Genomic DNA, 22,026 nt, shown 5'->3' with positions numbered 1-22,026 from the left:
GCAGGGGATGTAAGGTCTTGGTTCACTACAATAGGATTCGGGAGCTGTGTGGCTACCATCCATAGCTCTGAAATGCAGCTGATGCCCTGCTTCATTCGGTGGGATCGGAGTTAACTCTGATCCTGGTTATGTAACCCTCCTAGATGTTGTGGTTAATAGAAGCCTCTGAGAAGTTTAACAGAGGGAGGGTGCTCCCGCTTTCACATCATTGGCACCCCTTGAAACAATCAGGGAGGTGGTGAAGTTGGATTACCACCGCAGGGGGGAGACCTAACTAAAGCCCCTGTTTCTATAATCTATATTCGCCTGTTAGGGTTTGCAGTCTCCTGCACTATAATACAACGGTATTGCAGGGTATTACTGAGGCAATCAGAAGATTGCACAGTCAAGTCGCATAGTTGGACTAGAAACAAAATAATATTAACTAATAATAACAATAATGATAATAATATAATTAAGCTGATTAAAAATAGTAAAAATGTAGAAAAAAATGCAATAAATCACTATTTCCAATTAAAATTCCACGTGAAGTTCCTAAAAAATTGCAATAACAAAATGCACAATAAAGTTACAGTAATATAGTAAAGTGAACACTGTAAAAAGAAGTCCCCAGAAAACAATAGCGGAATTGGTGTGGGTTTTCTTCAACCATTATCCCCTTCCCTTCCATAGCTGTTGTGGGAACTATTCAATTCCCGTAAGCCATGTACTATTACATGTTGGCGGTAATATCTGTGCCAACTTTTATGGGTGCTTGCTGTATTATACAGCCAACACCTTGCTCTAGCAGCAAGGATTCGGGAGAACTCATACACCTGCTGTTTAAGCCCTTAGATTCTGCTTTCAATGCTGATGACAGCGGATGGACAAAGGCAGGGTCTAATAGGCAGCCTGTTAGATTTACAGTAACAAACATAAGACAGTGCAATAGAGAATTATTGCAGTGCAATATATGAGTGATCAGATATAATATAATAAATGAGTGATCAGAGGAATCAGTGTTGAAAGCATCTAACTAAAACAAAAAAAAAATGGTTTAAAAAAAATCCAAGATTTAAAAGCAAAAAATGCTTTTTGGGGGCTTAGCATTCAAAAAAATAAAAGGAAGATAATTTGTTCACAAAAAAAACCTGGTGTAGAACATTACACTTTTTTATATTTTTAATGATTTCATACCAGCCCTGTCAATTAAAAAAAAGGAAAAATTACTTTACTCTCATTTACACCAGAGAATGGCGTAAATTACATCAGTAAAATACTCCAGTGGCCGGAATTCATTTTCTGAGCATCTGCTAAATGTGCCAAAATACACTGCTCAAAAAAATAAAGGGATGAATGAAATATTCCAGTTGCAAATTTGTATTCATTGCATAGTGGAATGTGTTCAGAACAATAAAACATAACAATTATCAATGTAAATCAAAATGAATATCCCATGGAGGTCTGGATTTGGAACGATACTCAAAATCACAGTGGAAAATCAAATTACAGGCTGATCCAACTTCAGTGGAAATGCCTCATGACAAGGAAAAGATGCTCAGTATTGTGTGTGGCCTCCACGTGCATGTATGACCTCCCTACTGTACAATGCCTGGGCATCCTCCTGATGATGTGACAGATGGTCTACCGAGAGATCTCTTCCCAGACCTGGACTAAAGCATCCGCCAACTCCTGGACAGTCTGTGGTGCAACTTGACATTGGTGGATGGAGCGAGACATGATGACCCAGATGTGCACAATCGGATTCAGGTCTGGGGAACGGGCAGGCCAGTCCATAGCTTCAATGCCTTCATCTTGCAGGAACTGCTGACACACTCCAGCCACATGAGGTTCGGCATTGTCCTGCATTAGGAAGAACCCAGGGCCAACCGCACCAGCATATGGTCTCACAAGGGGTCTGAGGATCTCATCTCGGTATCTAATGGTAGTCAGGCTACCTCTGGCGAGCACATGAAGGGCTGTGCATCCCTCCAAAGAAATGCCACCCCACACCATTACTGACCCACTGCCAAACCGGTCATGCTGAAGGATGTTGCAGGCAGCAGATCACTCTCCACGGCGTCTCCGGACTCTGTCACGTCTGTCACATGTGCTCAGTGTGAACCTGCTTTCATCTGTGAAGAGCACAGGGCACCAGTTGCGAATTTGACAATCCTGGTGTTCTGTGGCAAATGCCAAGCATCCTGCATGGTTTTGGCTGTGAGCACAACCCAATCTGTGGGCGTCGGGCACTCAGACCATCCTCATTGAGTCGGTTTCTAACCGTTTGTGCAGACACATGCACATTTGGGGCCTGCTGGAGGTCATTTTGCAGGGCTCTGGCAGTGCTCCTCCTGTTCCTCCTTGCATAAAGGCTGAGGTAGCGGTCCTGCTGCTGGGTTGTTGCCCTCCTATGGCCCCCTCCACGTCTCCTGGTGTATTGGCCTGTCTCCTGGTAGCGCCACCAGCCTTTGGACACTACGCTGACAGACACAGCAAACCTTGCCACAGCTCGCATTGATCTGCCATCCTGGATGAGCTGCACTACCTGAGTCACTTGTGTGGGTTGTAGAGTCCACAAGTGTGAAAGCATAACCAACATTCAAAAGTAACCAAAGCATTGGTACTGAGATGTGATCTGTGGTTCCCACCTGCAGAACCACTCCTTTATTTAGGGTGCCTTGATAATTGCCAATAATTTCCATCTGTTGTCTATTCCATTTGCACAACAGCATGTGAAATTGATTGTCAATCAGTGTTGCTTCCTAAAGGTACCGTCACACTAAGCGACGCTGCAGCGATACCGACAACGATCCGGATCGCTGCAGCGTCGCTGTTTGGTCGCTGGAGAGCTGTCACACAGACCGCTCTCCAGCGACCAACGATGCCGGTAACCAGGGTAAACATCGGGTTACTAAGCGCAGGGCCGTGCTTAGTAACCCGATGTTTACCCTGGTTACCATCCTAAAAGTAAAAAAACCAAACACTACATACTTACCTTCCGCTGTCTGTCCTCGGCGCTGTGCTTTCCTGCACTGACTGTGAGCACAGCGGCCGGAAAGCAGAGCGGTGACATCACCGCTCTGCTTTCCGGCCGCTGGGCTTACACAGGGGAGAGAAGCAGAGCGCCGAGGGACAGACAGCGGAAGGTAAGTATGTAGTGTTTGTTTTTTTTTTTACTTTTACGCTGGTAACCAGGGTAAACATCGGGTTACTAAGCGCGGCCCTGCGCTTAGTAACCCGATGTTTACCCTGGTTACCAGTGAAGACATCGCTGAATCGGTGTCACACACGCCGATTCAGCGATGTCTGCGGGAGATCCAGCAACGAAATAAAGTTCTGGACTTTCTGCAGCGACCATCGACATCACAGCAGGATTCTGATCGCTGCTGCGTGTCAAACTGAACGATATCGCTAGCCAGGACGCTGCAATGTCACGGATCGCTAGCGATATCGTTTAGTGTGACGGTACCTTTAGTGGGCAGTTTGATTTCACAGAAGTTTGATTTACTTGGAGTTATATTCTCTGTTGTTTAAGTGTTCCCTTTATTTTTTTGAGCAGTGTATTTAAGAGGTGTGCACTTCTTAATCAATTTAGTGCATGTTATTCCAGTCATGGTGAATTTATCCCTATAGTGTTTTTATTGTGCAAAAGCAGAAAAATCTTTTTTTTTAAAAAGGATACATTTCTTATTTTCATAAGGCTACGTTCACACAAATGTAATTTTGGTCCGTAAAAAAAAATTGCAGCAAGAGGACCAATTTTATTCAATAGAGCTGTTGATGTGACCGTTGTTTTTTTTTGTTTTTTTTATACTGACTGAATATCTGCTCTAAAAAAAATTACATCATGTACTAGTCTCTTCCGTATTTCAGATAATACTTATTCAAGTCTATGAGTGCGCAAAAAATACTATATCCCATACCCATCATCTATATGGGTTGCAATGGGAAACAAATACTGTGGTGCTTGAAAGTTTGCAAACTAGTCAGAATTTTCCATATGTCTACATAAATTTAACCTAAAACTACATTTGATTTTCCCACAAGTCCTAAAGGTAGTGAGTGGAAAAAGTAAGCAAAACTTTAGGATTAGCAAATAATTTGAAGATGAAAATAGAGTTTGGGGTTTTCGATAAATGGGATGACAATCAGGTGAGAGTGGGCAACTTGATCTAGGGTGCATTTAGACGTTCTTACAAATTGGTCTGAGATCGCACCGCATTGCACAGACAGGCACGGATCTCCCGACCCATGCGTCCGAGCTTCATCTATTTTTATTAAGCTGTCGCACTGAGGTCATGAGACTTGTAGCAAGTCTATGTATTGCAGTCTAATCTCAGACTAATATGGATGGACGTCAGAATGCGCCCTTACTTAAAGTAAAGGAGTCTAAAAAAGTCTGAACACCTTTGTGAAATTATAATATGGAACAAATTAGGGAGATTTCTGAGGAACTCAGAAGAAGAGTTGTTGATGCTCATCAGACTGGAAAATGTTACAAAACCATGTCTAAAACGTTTTGATTCTACAAATCCACAGAGAGTGTACAAATGAAAGAAATTCCACACCATTATTACCTTTCCCAGGACTGTTCGGCCTAGAAAGATTACTCCAAGAGCAAGCATTAATATAGTCTGCAATGTCCCAGAGGAACCCAAGGTAACCTCTCAGCAACTAAAGGCCAATGTTACTGTTCATGAGTTCACCATCAGGAAGACACTAAACCACAATGGTGTACATGGCAGGATTACAAGGAGAAAGCCACTGCTGTCTAAAAAGATCATTGCCGTCTGTCTGCAGTTTGCTAAAAATCACCTGGAGAGGCCAGAAAGATATTGGAACAATGTTTTGTAGACAAATGAGACCAAAATACAGCGTTTAGTTTAAATGACAAGAATAATGTCTGGAGGAAGAAAAACCCTGCATGACAGCATAAAAACCTCATAAATCTATGAAGATCGGTGGTGGTAGTATCACGGTTTCGAAATTGGTCCAAGCCAATGTGAAGGACTAGTGAACAACTATCAGAAATGTTTGGATGCAGTAATTATTGCACAAGGCGGTCACACAAAATACTGAAATCAAAGGTTCTTTTGCCACTCATAGACATGTGACATTGGATTATTATCCTCATTTAAAAAATTAGGATAATCTAAAAATATTAAAAATTACAAAGTCTAATTTTTTTTGTATTTCTTTGATTTGGTTCTGATTATCTACTTTTAGGACTTGTGTGAAAATATGATGTAGTTTTAAGGCAAATTTATGCTGAAATCTGAAAAATTCTGAATGGGTCATAATCTTTCAGGCGCCACTGTAAATCTACTTTAATTATTTCTCTTGTACAGACTGAATTTTTACTTGTCTTTCCCATTTTTCAGATGAGTTTGGGTCAACGAGCAAAATTGACTTGCACACCGGATGTTGCGTATGGAGCCACTGGACACCCCGGAGTCATCCCGCCCAACGCTACCTTGCTGTTTGATGTGGAGCTGTTGAAAATTGAGTGAATGTATTAGCAGGCAGGCTGAAAACAAGATCTCCAAAACCATTATCCACCTCTTCCTTTAACTGACCACCTCCACCACCACCATCCACACTGCTGGAGAAATCAACAAGCTTAAATAGGGCAACTTCAGTAGAAAGGGGCCACACAAGTCTTCACAAAAAACCATGGCCAAAGCAGACTGCATTGGATTTCTTTGCAGTCTTCTCTGGCATTATGACAGGACTATGAAATCTATGGTCTTCTAACCTAGGTCAATCTTAGCAAGCTCTTACCAAGGTCATTGAGATATGAAGGACTCATTGATCTCCCATCACATCTCTTTTATCTAGATCAATGATGCTCAGATAATCGGCTCATACTCGAGATATACGAAGACCTTCCAAATAACATACATTCCTCAAAGTTACGGCACACAACTTTTCACTGTTGATAAAGCGTCCGTAGGGTTGTGATCTTTTGGTGGCGACATTCTTTGGCCCTTTATAAGGCTGGAGTGAACTTTCATCCCAAATTGAGTAAAATATGAATGTATCTCGTGTGTCCGGTTTGAAGCCAGAAAAGAAAACCATCTGCTGCTGATCCTTAAAGTCGTCCTAGTCTTTGGCAGCTGAAAGAGGCAGTCCCGAAAAAAATTGAAGATCAAACGGCATCGAGAAATATAGTTGAGTAGAGAAAAAAAAGTCTTCAAAAGTATATTATTTTGTTTTTATTGAATTTATTGTATTATAATTATGTTACTAAATATTAGAATTGGTAGGGAACCTGTCGCACGACCTGGTCCATCGACCATGACAGTAATCTGACTGCCAAACGGGAGCCGTGAGAACCACCTCAAACCAGACTGCATTTGTAGCTCTTTTTTTGACTAACCCACCTGGTGTGACGTCATCTTGCCGGAATGGCACACATCTGACATTGCGCCAGACCGTCTAACCAAGAGTAAAGATACAATTGCCATCGGGTAAGAGTCTCACGGCTAAAGTCCTACGGTCAGAGATTCCTGTCATGGCCAATGGACCTAGTCATGTATAAACTCTGCTAAGTATAGTGTTTTTTATTTCTATATTTTTTATTTTTTTTACAGTATGGCCAATTTGCTTAAATATGTCCCTGTCCAGTTAAATTACAAAAAAATTTTTGCATGTAATTTTTTAAACTTTTTATTAAGAAATTTTAGTACTGCATTGAAGACAAAAAATGTACCATACCTCCAACAATTTGCCAAAAGGGACTGCCTCTTTGAAGGGACTTAAGGAAAACTACCTGTTATTATTTTTTTTTTTATATATAGATATATACATTCATCACAGTATCTTCCCAGATCTTGGCCTCAGCCCAGAAGTAAAAAAAAGAGAAAAAAATGAACAAAAATGTGAGGAAATTAAAAAAAATACACAAAAAAATAATGAATCCGCTCCTCAAGACGAGGAAGGGGCGACCATTGCTGTTATTGTCATTTTATTTTCTTAAGTGGTGTCTGTGTTTTTTGTCTTGAAATTTAAAAACTTTATGGATTTCTAAGAAGACAAGGAAAGAGAGAAAAGAAAAAACTACTAAAACCACAATCAAGTCTGCTGTTTTGGCTATAACACTCTCTAAGTTGTACATTTTGTTAAGCATTTCCTTCCAGTGGGGTAAATAGTTTTTTTTTGCAACTAGGTTTTTATTACAAGTTGTCATTATGTATGTTGAGTCAATCATCATGAAAAACACCAAGTTAGCCAAAGCTCCTGTTATTTTGGTACATAAATCAGCGCCTAAAACTCCAAAACGTAAGATCACTCTGTCCTATTACCAAAAATACGCAAAAAGGGTATTTTTCTCCCCCTAAAAAACTGTGCCACTCCTCTTTTTGGGGTTGTGTTTGGTATTCCAGCTCAATTATGTTTTTGGGAGAAAATTTTTCTTTTCTCATTGTTTTTCTTTTTTTGTTTGTTTTTTTAAGATCCAAAAATGTTTGTGACTTTTTGTGACAACCGTTCCATCGGTTGGAAACTGTTATTATAGAGACCCCCATTATCGGTATGAGGTTACATTTTTGGCTACGTAAGTGTGTCAGTGGATGAGGTCACATTCTCTCGACTATGTTTGATCTGTCATTTCTGGGTATGATTAAAGGAACGAGTAGGACACAAGGGGACCCCCATCCTTTCCATGTGTAAGAACTACTACAACAACTTCACTTCTCAGGGTTCAGTCATTAAAAACTGCTGCTCAACCATGAACATTGGCTCAACAAACAAAATGACTCCCTAAAAAGTGTGTGGGGACAGGGGGATGGAATTTCTTTTTTTCTTTTACTTTAAAGCTCCGACTGGAAGCAAGAACCTTTAATTTGCATGTGGCGTAACTCACACTCCAAAAAAAAGAAATAAAAATAATAGGATAAAGCCCACTGCCTTACAGTACACTTAGGAATAGAGGCCCTCGGGGGACGTTCTCGGCACATTCTGCAAACAAATGGGCATTAGCTAACGGTTATCTGCTGTATCACACCGACTCAGTCCTGTAAGTCTTGCTTGCTGCTGATCTAAAGAGAGCCTCTCCTTTAACTACATATATACAGATCTATATATATATATTACAAAGAAGAATAAATTTTAAGAAAAATCATCTTTGCTTTGTAGGTGTGGTTTGTGGTTTTCTATAACTTTTGTTGAAACTATTGCAAATTTCTTTTTTTTTTGCTTGGCCTTTTTTCCATAATTCGCCGGTGTACCTGGATTTTTGGAGCAGACACTATTTGTAGTGGCACTCCGATCCGTACTTATGGATGGGTGGTCTCTTTCTATAGCTTTTTCCTCTGTTTTTTCAAAATGTCCTACAAGGAGGAGACAAACCCTTTAGGTTGTGGTCAGCCTGGCAAGAGGAACCCCGGTGTGACTTTTACCAGGTACCTACTGCTGGAAGATGTAAGCCCACATTTCAGCTGAAACGGAGAAAATTAGTTAAAATCGTAGAAAGATTATTGGTGGCCAATCTCTGCCTTCAAAATGAGAACATTTAGAGTTTCTAAATGTGTCACATGGAGCCATATTTAATATGAGTTTGACTTTGGTCACACATGTTTTAGGGGCACCCTAAAGTGAAGACCCACCATGTTACAAGTAGGACCCAAATGCTGTGCTTATTCACTCCTCTATTTTTAAATTGCAGCACCAAGAGGGAAAAGTCCAGAAATTATCTGTAGACTCTTTATGTATGTAAACATTGAATATATAAAATTGGAATTGCATTACTGCTGTAGAAAAGAAGTTAAAAATGAAGACAGTTAGTGCATAAATTGGCCAAGCCATGTGTGCCCAACAGCCAGCGACAAGGCGACCTACTCTTTTGGGACCTAACATGATCCCTCTCCTAGGATAAAAGCTGACAATCGTATGGACAGGTAGGATCAACGTCCGCTTAAAACCACCATAGGCTGATGGGTGGAGGGCACAGTCAATAGTCATAGTCAATGTTTACATACTATAGAGTCTCGGAGTGCAACTTTAATTTGTTAGTTCCATATAGAGTGGCTCGCTTAGCTTGCACCTATTCACATTTGTCTTTCTGTTTGGAAGTGACGGTCAGTCTTTTGATATTTAAGCTCGGTATGTGGCATTGTGACATGTAATTTTACTTACAGTACAGAATGGATCAGTGTGCACCATTCTTCCAATCTGATGACACCACCTCATCAACCCCATGATGAAGCCTTCAGGAGGGAACGTCACACCGTCCCTGCTCCCAGGATTATGGCGTTCGGACACCTCTATTCTTCATTCCAGGTGCACGAACTGTTTTTCAACATGACAACGCCAGGCTGCATTTTGCTCATGGTTCTGTGAGCAGTCTGCATGGCCTAAACATGCTACCATGACCGCAGCGTTTCCACACTTGTCTCCCATTGAGGACATCTGGGACGTAATTGGTCATCAAATGCAAAAGCAGCAGATGTTGATTTTCCCAAGTGCATGACAGAATATTCCTCAAACAACCTCTTTAATAACCTCATTGAAAACAGCCAAAGCTGGAAGTGCTGGGATTTCTGCACATGGAACTCATACTCCTTACTGAATAAATCGAGATATTTTGATAATTTAGTTTCCATTTTTTCATCATTTGCAGATCAGTAACAAGTCCATAGATCATGTGAAACATTTCCTACTTTGTGCTTCAATGTCAATGTTGAGTACCATATATACGTACACACATGGAAAAAATTCTTGTTACCCTTCTAAAAAAGCAAGACTGTAGTTTGCCAAAATGCATATTAACAAGCCACAAAGCGTCCTTTGAACAGATGAGACAAAACTAGACTTATTAGGCAAATCACATCAGCTCTAGGTTCATAGACACAAAATGAAGGAAAGAAAAGAACATGGTTAAGAATGAGCGGACCCGTGGATGTTTGGGTTTGTTGGGTTCGGCCGAACTGTAGTTCAAAGTTCGGTTCAGCTTCCGAACTTGACACCAAACCCAATAGAAGCCAATTGGGACCCAAACTTTAAAATGGCTGTAAAATGGTATGGGCTAGGGGGCTGCAAAGGGAGGCAAAATTGGGGTAAGAGCAGGACAATTGCCCTGCAAACTAATGTAGATAGGAAAATGACTTAATATAGCAGAATAAAAAAATGTAAAATTATGATCTTGAATCAGGAGGTCCAAGTGGAGGAGGAGGTAGTGGAGTAAGTGGAGTAAGTGGAAATGACGGTGTAGATGGAAGTGGCAGGGGAGGAGGTATCCAACACTGTTTTTGTGGGGGTTTTTTGCTTGCTTTTTAGGGAACTGCTTTAAAAGGACATAGAATTAAAAACAAATAAATAACAATATAGAACCAGGAGATGGTCGTCCAAGAGGAGGTGGAGGACGCGAAGGTGGATGTGGCGGTGTAGGTGGAAGAGTCGAGAGGCGTTATCAACCCCTTTTTTATGGGGTGTATGCTTTATTTTGTTTTTTTTTAGGGAATTGACTTAAGAAAACATAGAATTTAAAAAAAAATCTAGAACCAGGAGGCGGAGGTGGATTTGACGGTGTAGGTGAAAGAAACAGTGAGGGAGGCATCTAGCTTTGTTTTTTGGGGGGGAATTTTTAGTTTTTTTAGGAAACTGACTTAAAGGGACTCTGTCACCTGAATTTGCCTTGCACAGGCATGTACTATGGAGGACAAAGAATGAACTTCAATCCAATATTGCAGCCAGCATGCAGCCAGCGGGTAAGGAAAGGGTGAATCAAACACCCGAAAACCCCGCCCCTATGGCTGAAGATTGTTCCCTCCAAATTCAGGTGACAGAGTCCCTTTAAAAGAACACAAAATTTAAAAAAAAGAATCTAGAATCATGAGGAGGAAGTGGAGGTGGACATGGCAGTTAAGGTGGAAGAGGCAGAGGAGAAGGTGGCCAACACCTTTTGTTTTTAGTTTTATTTTTCTTATGTTTTTATTTGGGGATAACCCAATGTTAAACAAATGGCAAATAAGGGTATCATAATGAATGTGTGCGGCTGGTATAGTTGTCTAGTCAGCCAAATGTATAGACAAGCCCTGTGGAATCCACGTCTGGTTCATTTTATTGAATGTTAGTATAGCGATCCGGGAAGAAACTAGAGTGGACCCTCTGGACCGTGGGGAGACCTACCCCTGGGCGAGCGACCTAAGATAGAGAACGACCCCTATACAGGGACCGCTAGGAGCAGGCCCAGAGGTCACTTACCCACGGTGAAGATACCAGAAGGGACGGCTCCAGGAAGAAGGGAAGGAGAAGGCTGGGAAAAACCGGAACACTGGGAGCTGAGACGAACAGGACGCTGAGGAACAAAACAAAAGAACAAAAAAGGGTTAAACAACAAAGGCGAGAGACCAGCAAACGAAAGGGGCAAAACCAAAAGAGGGCAGGAACAGAGGGAAGGCGAATCCACGGACAGAAACGCAGAGCACGAAGCAGGGAAGACCAGGGAGAGCCAAAGGCAATAGCAAAAGAGCTAAAACAATCTGGCACCAGAGAACCAGAGAGCCTGCCTCTTATAGTAGAGGCAAGAACAGGATTGGACAATAGCGAAGACTGACCTATTGACCTCAGGAAGAGGTCACGGAGACCCAGCGCCTGCGTCCTTGAGGAAAGCTAGGGCGCCTGCGCAAAGGGAGCGCACCAGCCGAGGACCCAGACACCGGAAATGCCGAAGGAGCAGACCCGGAAGTGGAACGCCGGGGGCGCGCTGCGACAGAGAAGGATCTGGCGCTATGAGGAGCAAGAGCAGGACGGACAGGATCAGACCCGGAGGCAGAGCGAGGAGGGACAGAGCGACGAGAGCCGCGGCGCCCGGACCCAGCAGCGGAGGAGCGACGACGCCGAGAAGCGGCGTAGGTAACAGTTAGGTTCCCCACTTTGGCTGTGGACAGGTGGTTGCGTCTGTCTGTGATCACATTCCCTGCAGTGGTAAACACACGTTATGATACAACACTTGCCACAGGTCAGGCCAGCACCTCCAAGGCATAAAGAAAAAGCTCAGGCCATGTGTTCAATTTGGAGATTCAGAAGTTAAATGGGGAAGACCCATCAGTTTGTACATGGAGACACGTGGACATGTACTCTTCCACCATTTTGTTGTAACACTGCCTCCTGCTACGGACCATACCAGATGGTGGCGCCGGATGTTTTGGTGTGCTGAGAAAGTTTTACCATATTGCGGCCATGCTAACCCTGCCTTCTGATGTGGTGACAGTGCCCCAGCTGCATTGGCAACTTCCTCCACCTCTTTGTTGTTCTTCCACTGCGCCACCGTTGTCAGGTGGGAACGCTGTCAGTAGTGCATCTACCAGTGTGTGCTTGTATCCATGCCTTTTTGCGATCACGCTAAAGTGATGGAAGTAATGATGGTACATTGTTCTTGAAGCTGGGATCCAGCAGGGTGGCGACTTAGTAGTCAGCAGTAGTAACAATCCAGGCAACTCGGCGGTCATTGTGCAGGCACAGCAGCATGTATTGGCTCCTGTGTGCCGGGCTGCCCAGAGGTAATGACAAGCTGTCCTCACTGGAAGGTGTATTGTCTGGGTCCTCTGCATCCTCTCAGCCATGCTCCAGTGATGCCCATGAGCTGATTTGAGTGCCACCCTCCTGTTAACATGGTTCTTCATCCTCCAAAACAGTCCCCTGGCTAGACAGTTGGGTACCAGGCCATTGTTGGGACAGTAACCCACCGTCCAAGTCATGTGTGGACGACAGGCCTGATAATGGTGTGGATGGTCCCTGTTTCTCCTGCTCCTCATCTTGCTGAGCCACCACCTCATCCATCATTGTGTGAAGTGTTTTTACCAGTAGGCATAGAAGTGTTATAGTAACGCTCATGATGGCGGCATCTGCTCTGGCCATATTGGTGGAGTATTCGAAGCAGCACAACATAGCACACACGTCCCGCATGGAGGTCCACTCATCGGTGGTGAAGTAATGCTTTTCCACAGAATGACTCACCCGTGCGTGCTTCAGCTGAAAATCCATTATTACCTGTTGCTGCTCGTACAGTCTCTCCAGCAAAAGCAAGGTAAAGTTTTACCTTGTTGGCGCATCGCATATAAGGCGGTGAGCGGGAAGGCAGAAGTGATGCGGCAGCACAGACAGGTGAACAGCAGCAGGGTGAGAATGCCGAAAGTGTGCACACACTGCCCACACTTTCATCAGCAGCTTTGATATATGTGGGTAATTTTTGAGAAAGCTCTGTACCACCACATGTGTAAGTCAAAGGATGTGCATCAAACCGACTAGGTCCAGAGATGTTACAAAATTTCACCCATTATCACACACAACAAGGTTGGGCTTGAGGTTCACCGGCACCAACCACCTATCTGCTGTTTGATCCTCGTCCACAGCTCCTGTGTGGTTTGGGATTTGTCCCCCAAGCAGATACATTTCAGAACAGCCTCAGGTCGTTTCCATCTGGCTGTGCTGAAGATGGTGGTGCAGGTTTTACTGGGACCAGATGAGGAGGCGGTGGAGCAGGAGGAGTAGGTGACAACCTGAACAGAGACGTCCAGTAATCCTCAGTGGTGGTAGGACATGTGTTACAATGCCTTCCGCCTCTGTCCCAGCCACCCCTACATTTACCAGTGGGCAGTTAGGGAGTCCATGGCCATGCTTACTGGCAGGACCGGTGTTAGCGGCAGTGAAACCAGGCAGCTGCCTAGGGCCCCCGCTCCACCAGGGGCACCCATCCAGTCACCTGCTGCCAGCGCCGACTCCCCCGCCAATGCCAAATCACTGCCCTGCCAGCGCTGACGCATTCAACTATACCAGCATCTATGACACTGGTACAGTTCAATGCAATGATGGAAGAGAGATTGTCAGATGATGCTCCCTCTCCCATCATTCCCCTCTGACACTGCGGGTGTGCAATGGCATCATATCATCGTGTACTTGCTGTGTGCTGGGCAGACTGCAGCCCCTGAGATTGGAGCCGTGCCGGGAGCAGCGTGGGGCACGAGGAGAGGTGAGGATTATGTGCTTTTATTAATATATGTCAATGAGTGCTGGACTATGGGGCCATTCTCGGGGGGAGGGGGTACATTATATTCTATGGGGGGCTGTATTATATTCTATGGGGGCTGTATTGTATTCTATGGGGGAGCTGTATTATATACTATGGGGGCTGTATTATATATTATGGGGAGGCTGTATTATATACTATGGGGGGCTTTATTATATTCTGTGGGGGGCTGTATTATATACTATTGTGGGCTGTATTATATTCTTTGGGGGACTGTATTATATTCTATGGGGGGCTGTATTATATTCTATGGGGCTGTATTATATATTATGGGGAGGCTGTATTATATACTATGGGGGGCGTATTATATTCTATGGGGGGGCTGTATTATATTCTATGGGGGAGCTGTATTATATACTATGGCGGGCTGTATTATATTCTATGGGGGGCTGTGTTATATTCCATGGGGGCTGTATTATATACTATGGGGGCTGTATTATATTCTATGGGGGAAGATTGCATCATACTCTTTGATGGGGCTACATTATATTCTATGGAGGGGCTGCATTATATTCTATGGGGCCTACATTATATTCTATGGAGGGGCTGTATTATATTCTATGGGGGAGCTGTATTATATTCTATGAGGGCCTACATTATATTCTATGGGGGAGCTGTATTATATTCTATGAGGGCCTATATTATATTCTATGGAGGGGCTGTTGTTGTGAATTCTGTGGCAGAGCTCCCTCCTGTGGTCACAAGTGGTACTTCGGCTGATTCTCTCTGTGAGCTTCTGTTGGTGGAGGGAAGTGGTACTGCGGCTTCTGAGTTTCCTCCCTCAGGTGATCTGGTGAGGTCGTTAGGTGCTTCTCTACTTAACTCCACCTAATGCTTTGATCCTGGCTTCCTGTCAATGTTCCAGTGTTGGACTTGCTTTTCCCTGGATCATTCCTGTGGCCTGCTGCTCTGCATAGCTAAGTTCTTCTTTGCTATTTGTTTGCTATTTTTTCTGTCCAGCTTGTCTAATTTGTTGCTGGAAGCTCTGGGACGCAAAGGGTGTACCTCCGTGCCGTTAGGTCGGTACGGAGGGTCTTTTTGCCCCCTTTGCGTGGTTTCCTTTAGGGTTTTGTGTAGACCGCAAAGTTATCTTTTCTATCCTCGCTCTGTTAAGAAAGTCGGGCCTCACTTTGCTGAATCTATTTCATCTCTACGTTTGTCTTTTCATCTTAACTCACAGTCATTATATGTGGGGGGCTGCCTTTTCCTTTGGGGTATTTCTCTGAGGCAAGGTAGGCTTATTTTCTATCTTCAGGCTAGTTAGTTTCTCAGGCTGTGCCGAGTTGCATAGGCAGAGTTAGGCGCAATCCACAGCTGCCTCTAGTGTTGTTTGGAGAGGATCAGGGATTGCGGTCTGCAGAGTTCCCACGTCTCAGAGCTCGTTCTATGATTTTGGGTTATTGTCAGATCACTGTATGTGCTCTGACCGCTATGTCCATTGTGGTACTGAATTGCCTCTCATAACAGGCTGTATTATATTCTATGGGGGGCTGTATTATATTCTATGGGGACCTACATTATATTCTATGGGGGCCTACATTAAATTCTATGGGGGGCTGTATTATATAATATGAGGGGCTGTATTATATTCTGTGGGGGAGGATTGCATCATACTCTTTGATGGGGCTAATTATATACTATGGAGGGGCTGCATTATATTCTATGGGGCCTACATTATATTCTATGGAGGGGCTGCATTATATTCTATGGGGGGGCTGTATTATATTCTATGGGGGGCTGTATTATATTCTATGGGGGAGCTGTATTATATTCTATGGGGGCCTACATTATATTCTATGGGGGGCTGTATTATATTCTACTTGGGGCTGTATTATATTCCATAGTGGCCTACATTATATTCTATAGAGGGGCTGTATTATATTCTATGGGGGGCTGTATTATATTCTATGGGGGCTGTATTATATTATATGGGGGAGGATTGCAGCATACTCTTTGATAGGGCTAAAATGCAGCAAAAACACCCTGTGTGAACTTACCCTAAAACCTAGGTATGTCTTATAGTATTAAAAAATATGGTCGTTTTCCTTTAATTGGACTCGCCTGGCAAACTAATTCACAGATGTTTGAGATTGATTTCAATGATCCAAAGACTAAAACTCAATAACATCTATGAGTCTATTTGGAAAGCAAAAAATTACATTTTTATGATGCTTCATATAAATCCAATTTGCATAATAATTTGGAACGCAGTGTACTCCCTTCTTCCCGGAGGTGGTTTGACCACCCAGCAAACAACCTCAGGAGACAGAGGCTTGGGAAGTGCTTTGTTACGCCCAGAGCACTTATTGCTTCATCTGTATATCTTTTTAGGAATGCATCAACAGATAGAAGATATAGGGGGGAGTATACAGTAGATTTATATTTCAAAGATCTACATGCCCATACATGTGGTTTTGTGGGTTGATCTTACTGAGAGATTCCCTTTTACTGTTAGCAAATATAAGCTGGTTAGTCTCTGACCACATCACTGGAAGTTGACATTAATTACCACAATGCTATATTGATTGATTTTACTTACTTATATAAAGCATTAATTCCACAGCGCTTTACATACATTATCATCACTGTCCCCAATGGGGCTCACCATCTAAATTCCCTATCAGTATGTCTTTAGAATGTGGGAGGAAACTGGAGAACTCGGAGGAAACCCACGCAAACACGGGGAGAACATACAAACTCCTTGGTGGGATTTGATCCCATGATACCAGTGCTGCAGTGCTAACTACTGAGCCATCGATGCTTAAAAACTTTCATTGACTATTTGGGAAACACCTGGAAAAGAAGAGATCTCCCGCAAGTGCAGGATAGTGTCTGCGAGAAGACGCCCAGGAGTGGAGTGCAGGAATCCACAGTCCTGTTTTGGGGTTGGTCTGGTCTGTGGTCTTTAATTGTTTAGGGGATCATAATTTGGGACTCAAATGCCACAGGTCTAAGGATATGTGCTGTAAAAACCGGCAGAGTATGAGGCCAAAAATTGTGTGCAGTGCCTTAAATGTTCCATTGATGTCCCTCCAAAGTTGGCCATCATGTCATACGTTTGCCAGCACTGGCTTTTATAGGGTAAATCAATCCATTTTCGGGAGCTTTCCCTTTAAACCTGTATTCGGTTTGCAGTACAATATAATAACACAGGAGGCTGTGAATGTCAGCGACAGCCCCTCGCGGTAATGATAGTGCCGCCGCTCTTCTGTCACACCTTTATGTCACTCCGTCCTCCCATCAGTGGCAGCGGGGCCGCTTCTGGTATCTCCATTGACATCAGCGCCGGGCACGATCCTCCTGACATCCCGAAATCCATTGTCTATGCCGTGCTGATAATTATTATGTTGTTTTTTCTTTATTTCGCATGACTGAGTGACATTTGCTGGCAAAGAACTGTGCATCTGCTATTTGTGTCTCCTGGTAAGAGCCTCCCCTGCAGCCATCATATCTGGGTATCCTCCAAGTTAACCCTGTAAGGCCTGGAGAAACACAAGAATCACAGAAACACTATATGGACAAATATATTGGGCCCCACATCTTAATCACTGAACTCAGGTTTCTCATTCAGCCCCTCGCCCCCTGTCTAAAACGTCCAGCCCTGTGCCCCAGTTTACTATATCCGCCCCCAACTTCCCCGATGTATAACAGCTAGCGTCATTGCCCTCCGGTGTGTCACATCCAGCCCCTTGCCAAAGCTGTATAACATCTGCCTTTACTAACATGACAATGGCTGGTGGTGCAGAGCTCACCGATACCAGCGCCGTCCTGTAATAGGAGCCACCGGGGGAACGAGTCAGTCCATTAGTTCCTTCCTAAATCTTCCTCCATCACCTGTGAGTGATATTAATGAGACGTTTGGAGCAACACAGCCATGAAGTGGAGACCTAGTAACATTGAAGAGCTGGGTCGAGTATTGAAGAGCAGAAGGCAAAAAAAAAGTCACCAACGCTCTGCTGACCCCATAACTGCAGAGTCTACAATTCCCCTGGTCCACAAGGTACAATTTTATATTTATTTCATTTATTTTGCATTTCATGGTTATCATGCTTATAGGGGGTCCATGAGTGGGGTGCTATTTTGCTGGTTTTACTTATGTTTTAGATGTATTTTTTTGCTGTGTTTGTGTATCCAATAAAATATTTTCATATATTATTTGGTGTAGTGTGCGGGCTTTATGGTAGCTCTTTTTTCTTTCTTTTGTTCATGTGGTGTAGATATATACTAGGTAGGAGGTAAGATTACTCTTTATAGGGGTCCTATTGTCTTCTTTCCTCAGGAGCACACTGTTCCTCACTCTCCTAGCTTCCCGATTGCTGGGGGGCAATGCGCTCCTGAATATTGACAGTTCAGACCAGCAGCATTGTAGTACTGAGGGCCCGAACTGTGCACTCTCCAAGCATAGAAAGCGTTGCCTCTGCAGCATTGGGGGAGCACAGAGGCACTGGAGCCGGCCGGCCGCTTACAAGCTCTATTGGGAAAAGCTTGTAAGCGCTGTGCTCCTACCCCAGGAGACCGGCCACCACTGCAGGGACCATCAGACATTGAGAAGTGAAGTACACATAATGAAATATCTCTTAGTTCTTGAGAACGGAGATTGCAAAGTTGCTTGTTTTTACAAGAACTTTACAATTTTACCCATTAAAGTAATTGAGAATAACTCCCTTTAATGTTTTTATATGGATAGCCTTACCAGGGGTCCAACCATGTCATTTATAAAAATGTATAATAATAATAATAATAATTTAGGACCACCAGGTACATAAGAGTTATTATAGATCAAGCAGACCCCTAATTGTGCCCATTTGCAATGAAAATGGAAACATCTTGCAAATGTACCCATTATAATCATGAGGTATTTTTTTTGTTAATGTGACCCCTTCCCCTATAAAACTTGGGGGGATATAATAGATAATCTCTGCGTACCCTTGAAAAAAAATAAAACTAAAATGACTACTAAATATAGTAGATAAATACACAAAAAGTGACTGTTACCATGAAGACCATCCTATTGTATCATCCCGATCCTAAAGTCAGCACGACTCGTACAGAAAGATTCAGCTCATCAACAGCGAAAAATCACGGGAAGTGAAGGTTTCGATACGACACCATGGGAACACTACATTAATAAAATATTGACTTTACCGGTCTACCATTTTTAAATATTCTGCTCTTGCCATACAAATGTTAAATGACATGAGTATTAGAAAATTTCAAAGGGAACGGACAGAAACCTGGAAATACAACTACCGGTAGAACTAATTACCATTTTCCAGGACATCCCTCCTGACAGCACCATGGAGAATACCAGAGTATGGCATTAGGGCGGGATACCCTGGAGAACCTTCCTACTGAAAGTAGTCTGGTGCCTTGACAACACTTCTAATATATAGTGCTTGCAAAACGTTTTCAAGCTGGACCAAGTTGCAGCCCTGCAAATTTGATCTACCAAAGCCCCCGCTCATTCTGCCCAGGAAGTGGAGTCTGCCCCAGTTGAACGAGCTTTTAAGACCTCTGGAGAGGGTTTTCCTTCTGAGGAATAGGCCAGTCCCATCATGGATCCATCTTGCTATGGTAGACTTGGATGCTTTCTTTCCCTTATTTCTACCCCCAAATTGAATAAACAAATTGGTATCTTGTCTCCAATCCTGGCTAACTTCTAGGTAGCACATGACTGTCTGACGTCTAGACAGTGGAAAAACTGCTCCTTCTGATGTCTGGGATGTTGACAAAATGTGGGCAGGATAACCTCCTGGTTCATATTTGGGGTAGATACCACTTTAGGAAGAAAAGCCGGATCAAACCTGAGGACTATTCAGTCATCTAAAAACAACACGTATGGATCCTTAATGGACAAGGCCTGGAATTCCCCAATTCTTTTAGCGGAGGTGATGGCTACTAAGAAAGCAGTCTGTATTAAATGAAACTCCCAATCTAGACGTGAATATGGCTTCTCCCCTGTGTGAGCTCTGTGATGATCTTTAACTCTTCTTGGACATTTACTTTGCTTAGCAGTCTTTGATGAATCAGAAGATAAGATTATTTCAAAAAGATCAGATAAATCTTTGCTGTAAAGGGATGATCGTAAATCTGGGATAATGGCTCTCTCTTCATATGTATCTTGTATTATACCAGAATCACTGCCTTCAAAATTTGAAGATATCAGATATCCCCCTGAACTCCTGATACAGTCATTTTTGCAGTTATCTGTAGGAATCTCCTCTTTACACCGCTCATCACCCCTCACGTATGTCTCTGTACTGTTAATATGAATCAGATCTTCACCCTGATGATCCTGAGGAACATCGAGATCTTCTTGTTTACAGTCTTGTGGAAAAAGAGGATGGGGACATCTCTCTGGTGTTGTCCTATTACTGGATAGAACTGTTGAAGTGAGGGGCTGGGGAACCTCCATCATGACGTCTTTGTACAGATCTTTGTGTCCTTCTAAATACTCCCACTCCTCCATGGAGAAATAGACGGCGACATCCTGACACCTTATAGGAACCTCTCCAGTCAGCAGCTCAATCATCTTGTAGGTGAGTTCTAGGATCTTCTGGTCATTGATGTCTTCATGTATCAGGGGGTGAGGTGGAGGCCCTATGACTGGGCTGAGGGGTCTTCCCCATCCCTCAGACATAGGGGTCTGGCAGCGCTCACTAGAGATCTTCTTCACTACTGTGTAATCCTCTCCAGTAAGCCGGAAGAGGATCTCTAGGGTGAGGTGTATTATCCTCTCCGCCGTCTTGTTCCTGTCACTATCCATCCGTGATGCTCAATCAGGAAAATTCTCTTATATAGAAGATCTACACTGAGAGGATCCGATATTGTAGGGACCAGACGTCCTTTTGTACTTCCAGATCTGTTCTCATTCTATACTGTGGGGAGATGGGCCTCTCCTTCATCTATATAACGTAGTCACAGGATCGCGGCGTCATAGGACCGAGAGAGGCGTTCATTCACATCCAGCCGACGGGCTCTCAGCAACGTGGGGCGTTTACAGTGAACCCCTCCACCTGCAGAGCCACACACCACATATATGGCTCATGAAGAGAGAGCCATTATCCCAGATTTACGATCATCCCTTTACAGCAAAGATTTATCTGATCCTGTATTAAATGAAAGTCTACTGATGATTATGTCACTTATAGGCTTGTAGGTATGTTTGCTTTAGACATTGGTAACTAAGTTCAGATCCCATGAAGGCACTGATTTCCTTACCTAGGGACTCAGTCTCTGTATTACCCTAGAAAATCTAGTTATCCAAGGGTGAGAGACTGAGGTAAAGTCAAACAAGACACTCAAGGCTGAAACTTGAACCCTTAGTGCACTTCGTCATAAGCCTTTATTAACCCCTTCATGACCCAGCCTATTTTGACCTTAATGACCTGGCCATTTTTTGCAATTCTGACCAGAGTCCCTATGAGGTAATAACTCAGGAACGCTTCAATGGATCCTAGCAATTCTGAGACTGTTTTTTAGTGACATATTGGGCTTCATGTTAGTGGTAAATTTAGGTCGATAATTTTTGCGTTTATTTGTGAAAAAAATCAAACATTTGGCAATAATTTTTAATATTTTGCAATTTTCAAATTTTGAATTTTTATTCTGTTAAACCAGATAAACATTTCCCACATGTCTACTTTACATCAGCACAATTTTGGGGAAAAAAAACAAACATTTTTGTTAGGAAGTTATAAGGGTTCAAAGTTTATCATCAATTTCGCATTTTTCCAGCAAAATTTACCACCTCACATTTGAAGTCCCTTTGAGGGGACTATATGACAGAAAACATCCAAAAGTGACACCATTCCAAAAACTGCACCCCTGAAGCTACTCAAAACTACGGTCAAGAAGATTATTAACCATTCAGGTGCTTGACAGGAACTAAAGCAACGTGGAAGGAAAAAATGGACATTTTAATTTTCCCAACAAAAATGCTCTTTTAGCCTCAATTTTTCATTTTCACATGAGCTACAGGACAAAATGGATCCTAAAATGTGTTGGGCAACTTCTCC

The 22,026-nt window shown here is 43.1% G+C and overlaps 1 protein-coding gene across 1 annotated transcript in view; it reads left to right on the top strand.

Annotated features, from left to right (window-relative positions):
• Nucleotides 1-8,104, top strand: part of FKBP1B (FKBP prolyl isomerase 1B) — an 89,142-nt gene extending 81,038 nt beyond the window's left edge. The window contains exon 4 of the mRNA XM_069728175.1: nt 5,364-8,104. Coding sequence (XP_069584276.1) covers nt 5,364-5,492 — 129 coding nt within the window. The 3' untranslated portion in view covers nt 5,493-8,104. The remainder of the gene's footprint in view (nt 1-5,363) is intronic.
• Nucleotides 8,105-22,026: the final 13,922 nt, after the last annotated feature.

This window comes from Ranitomeya imitator, chromosome 5 (genome assembly GCF_032444005.1).
Source record: "Ranitomeya imitator isolate aRanImi1 chromosome 5, aRanImi1.pri, whole genome shotgun sequence".
NCBI classification, from domain to species: domain Eukaryota; kingdom Metazoa; phylum Chordata; class Amphibia; order Anura; family Dendrobatidae; genus Ranitomeya; species Ranitomeya imitator.
The sequence above is the reverse complement of the archived record's forward strand: the minus strand, read 5'-3'. Positions and strand labels throughout refer to the sequence as shown.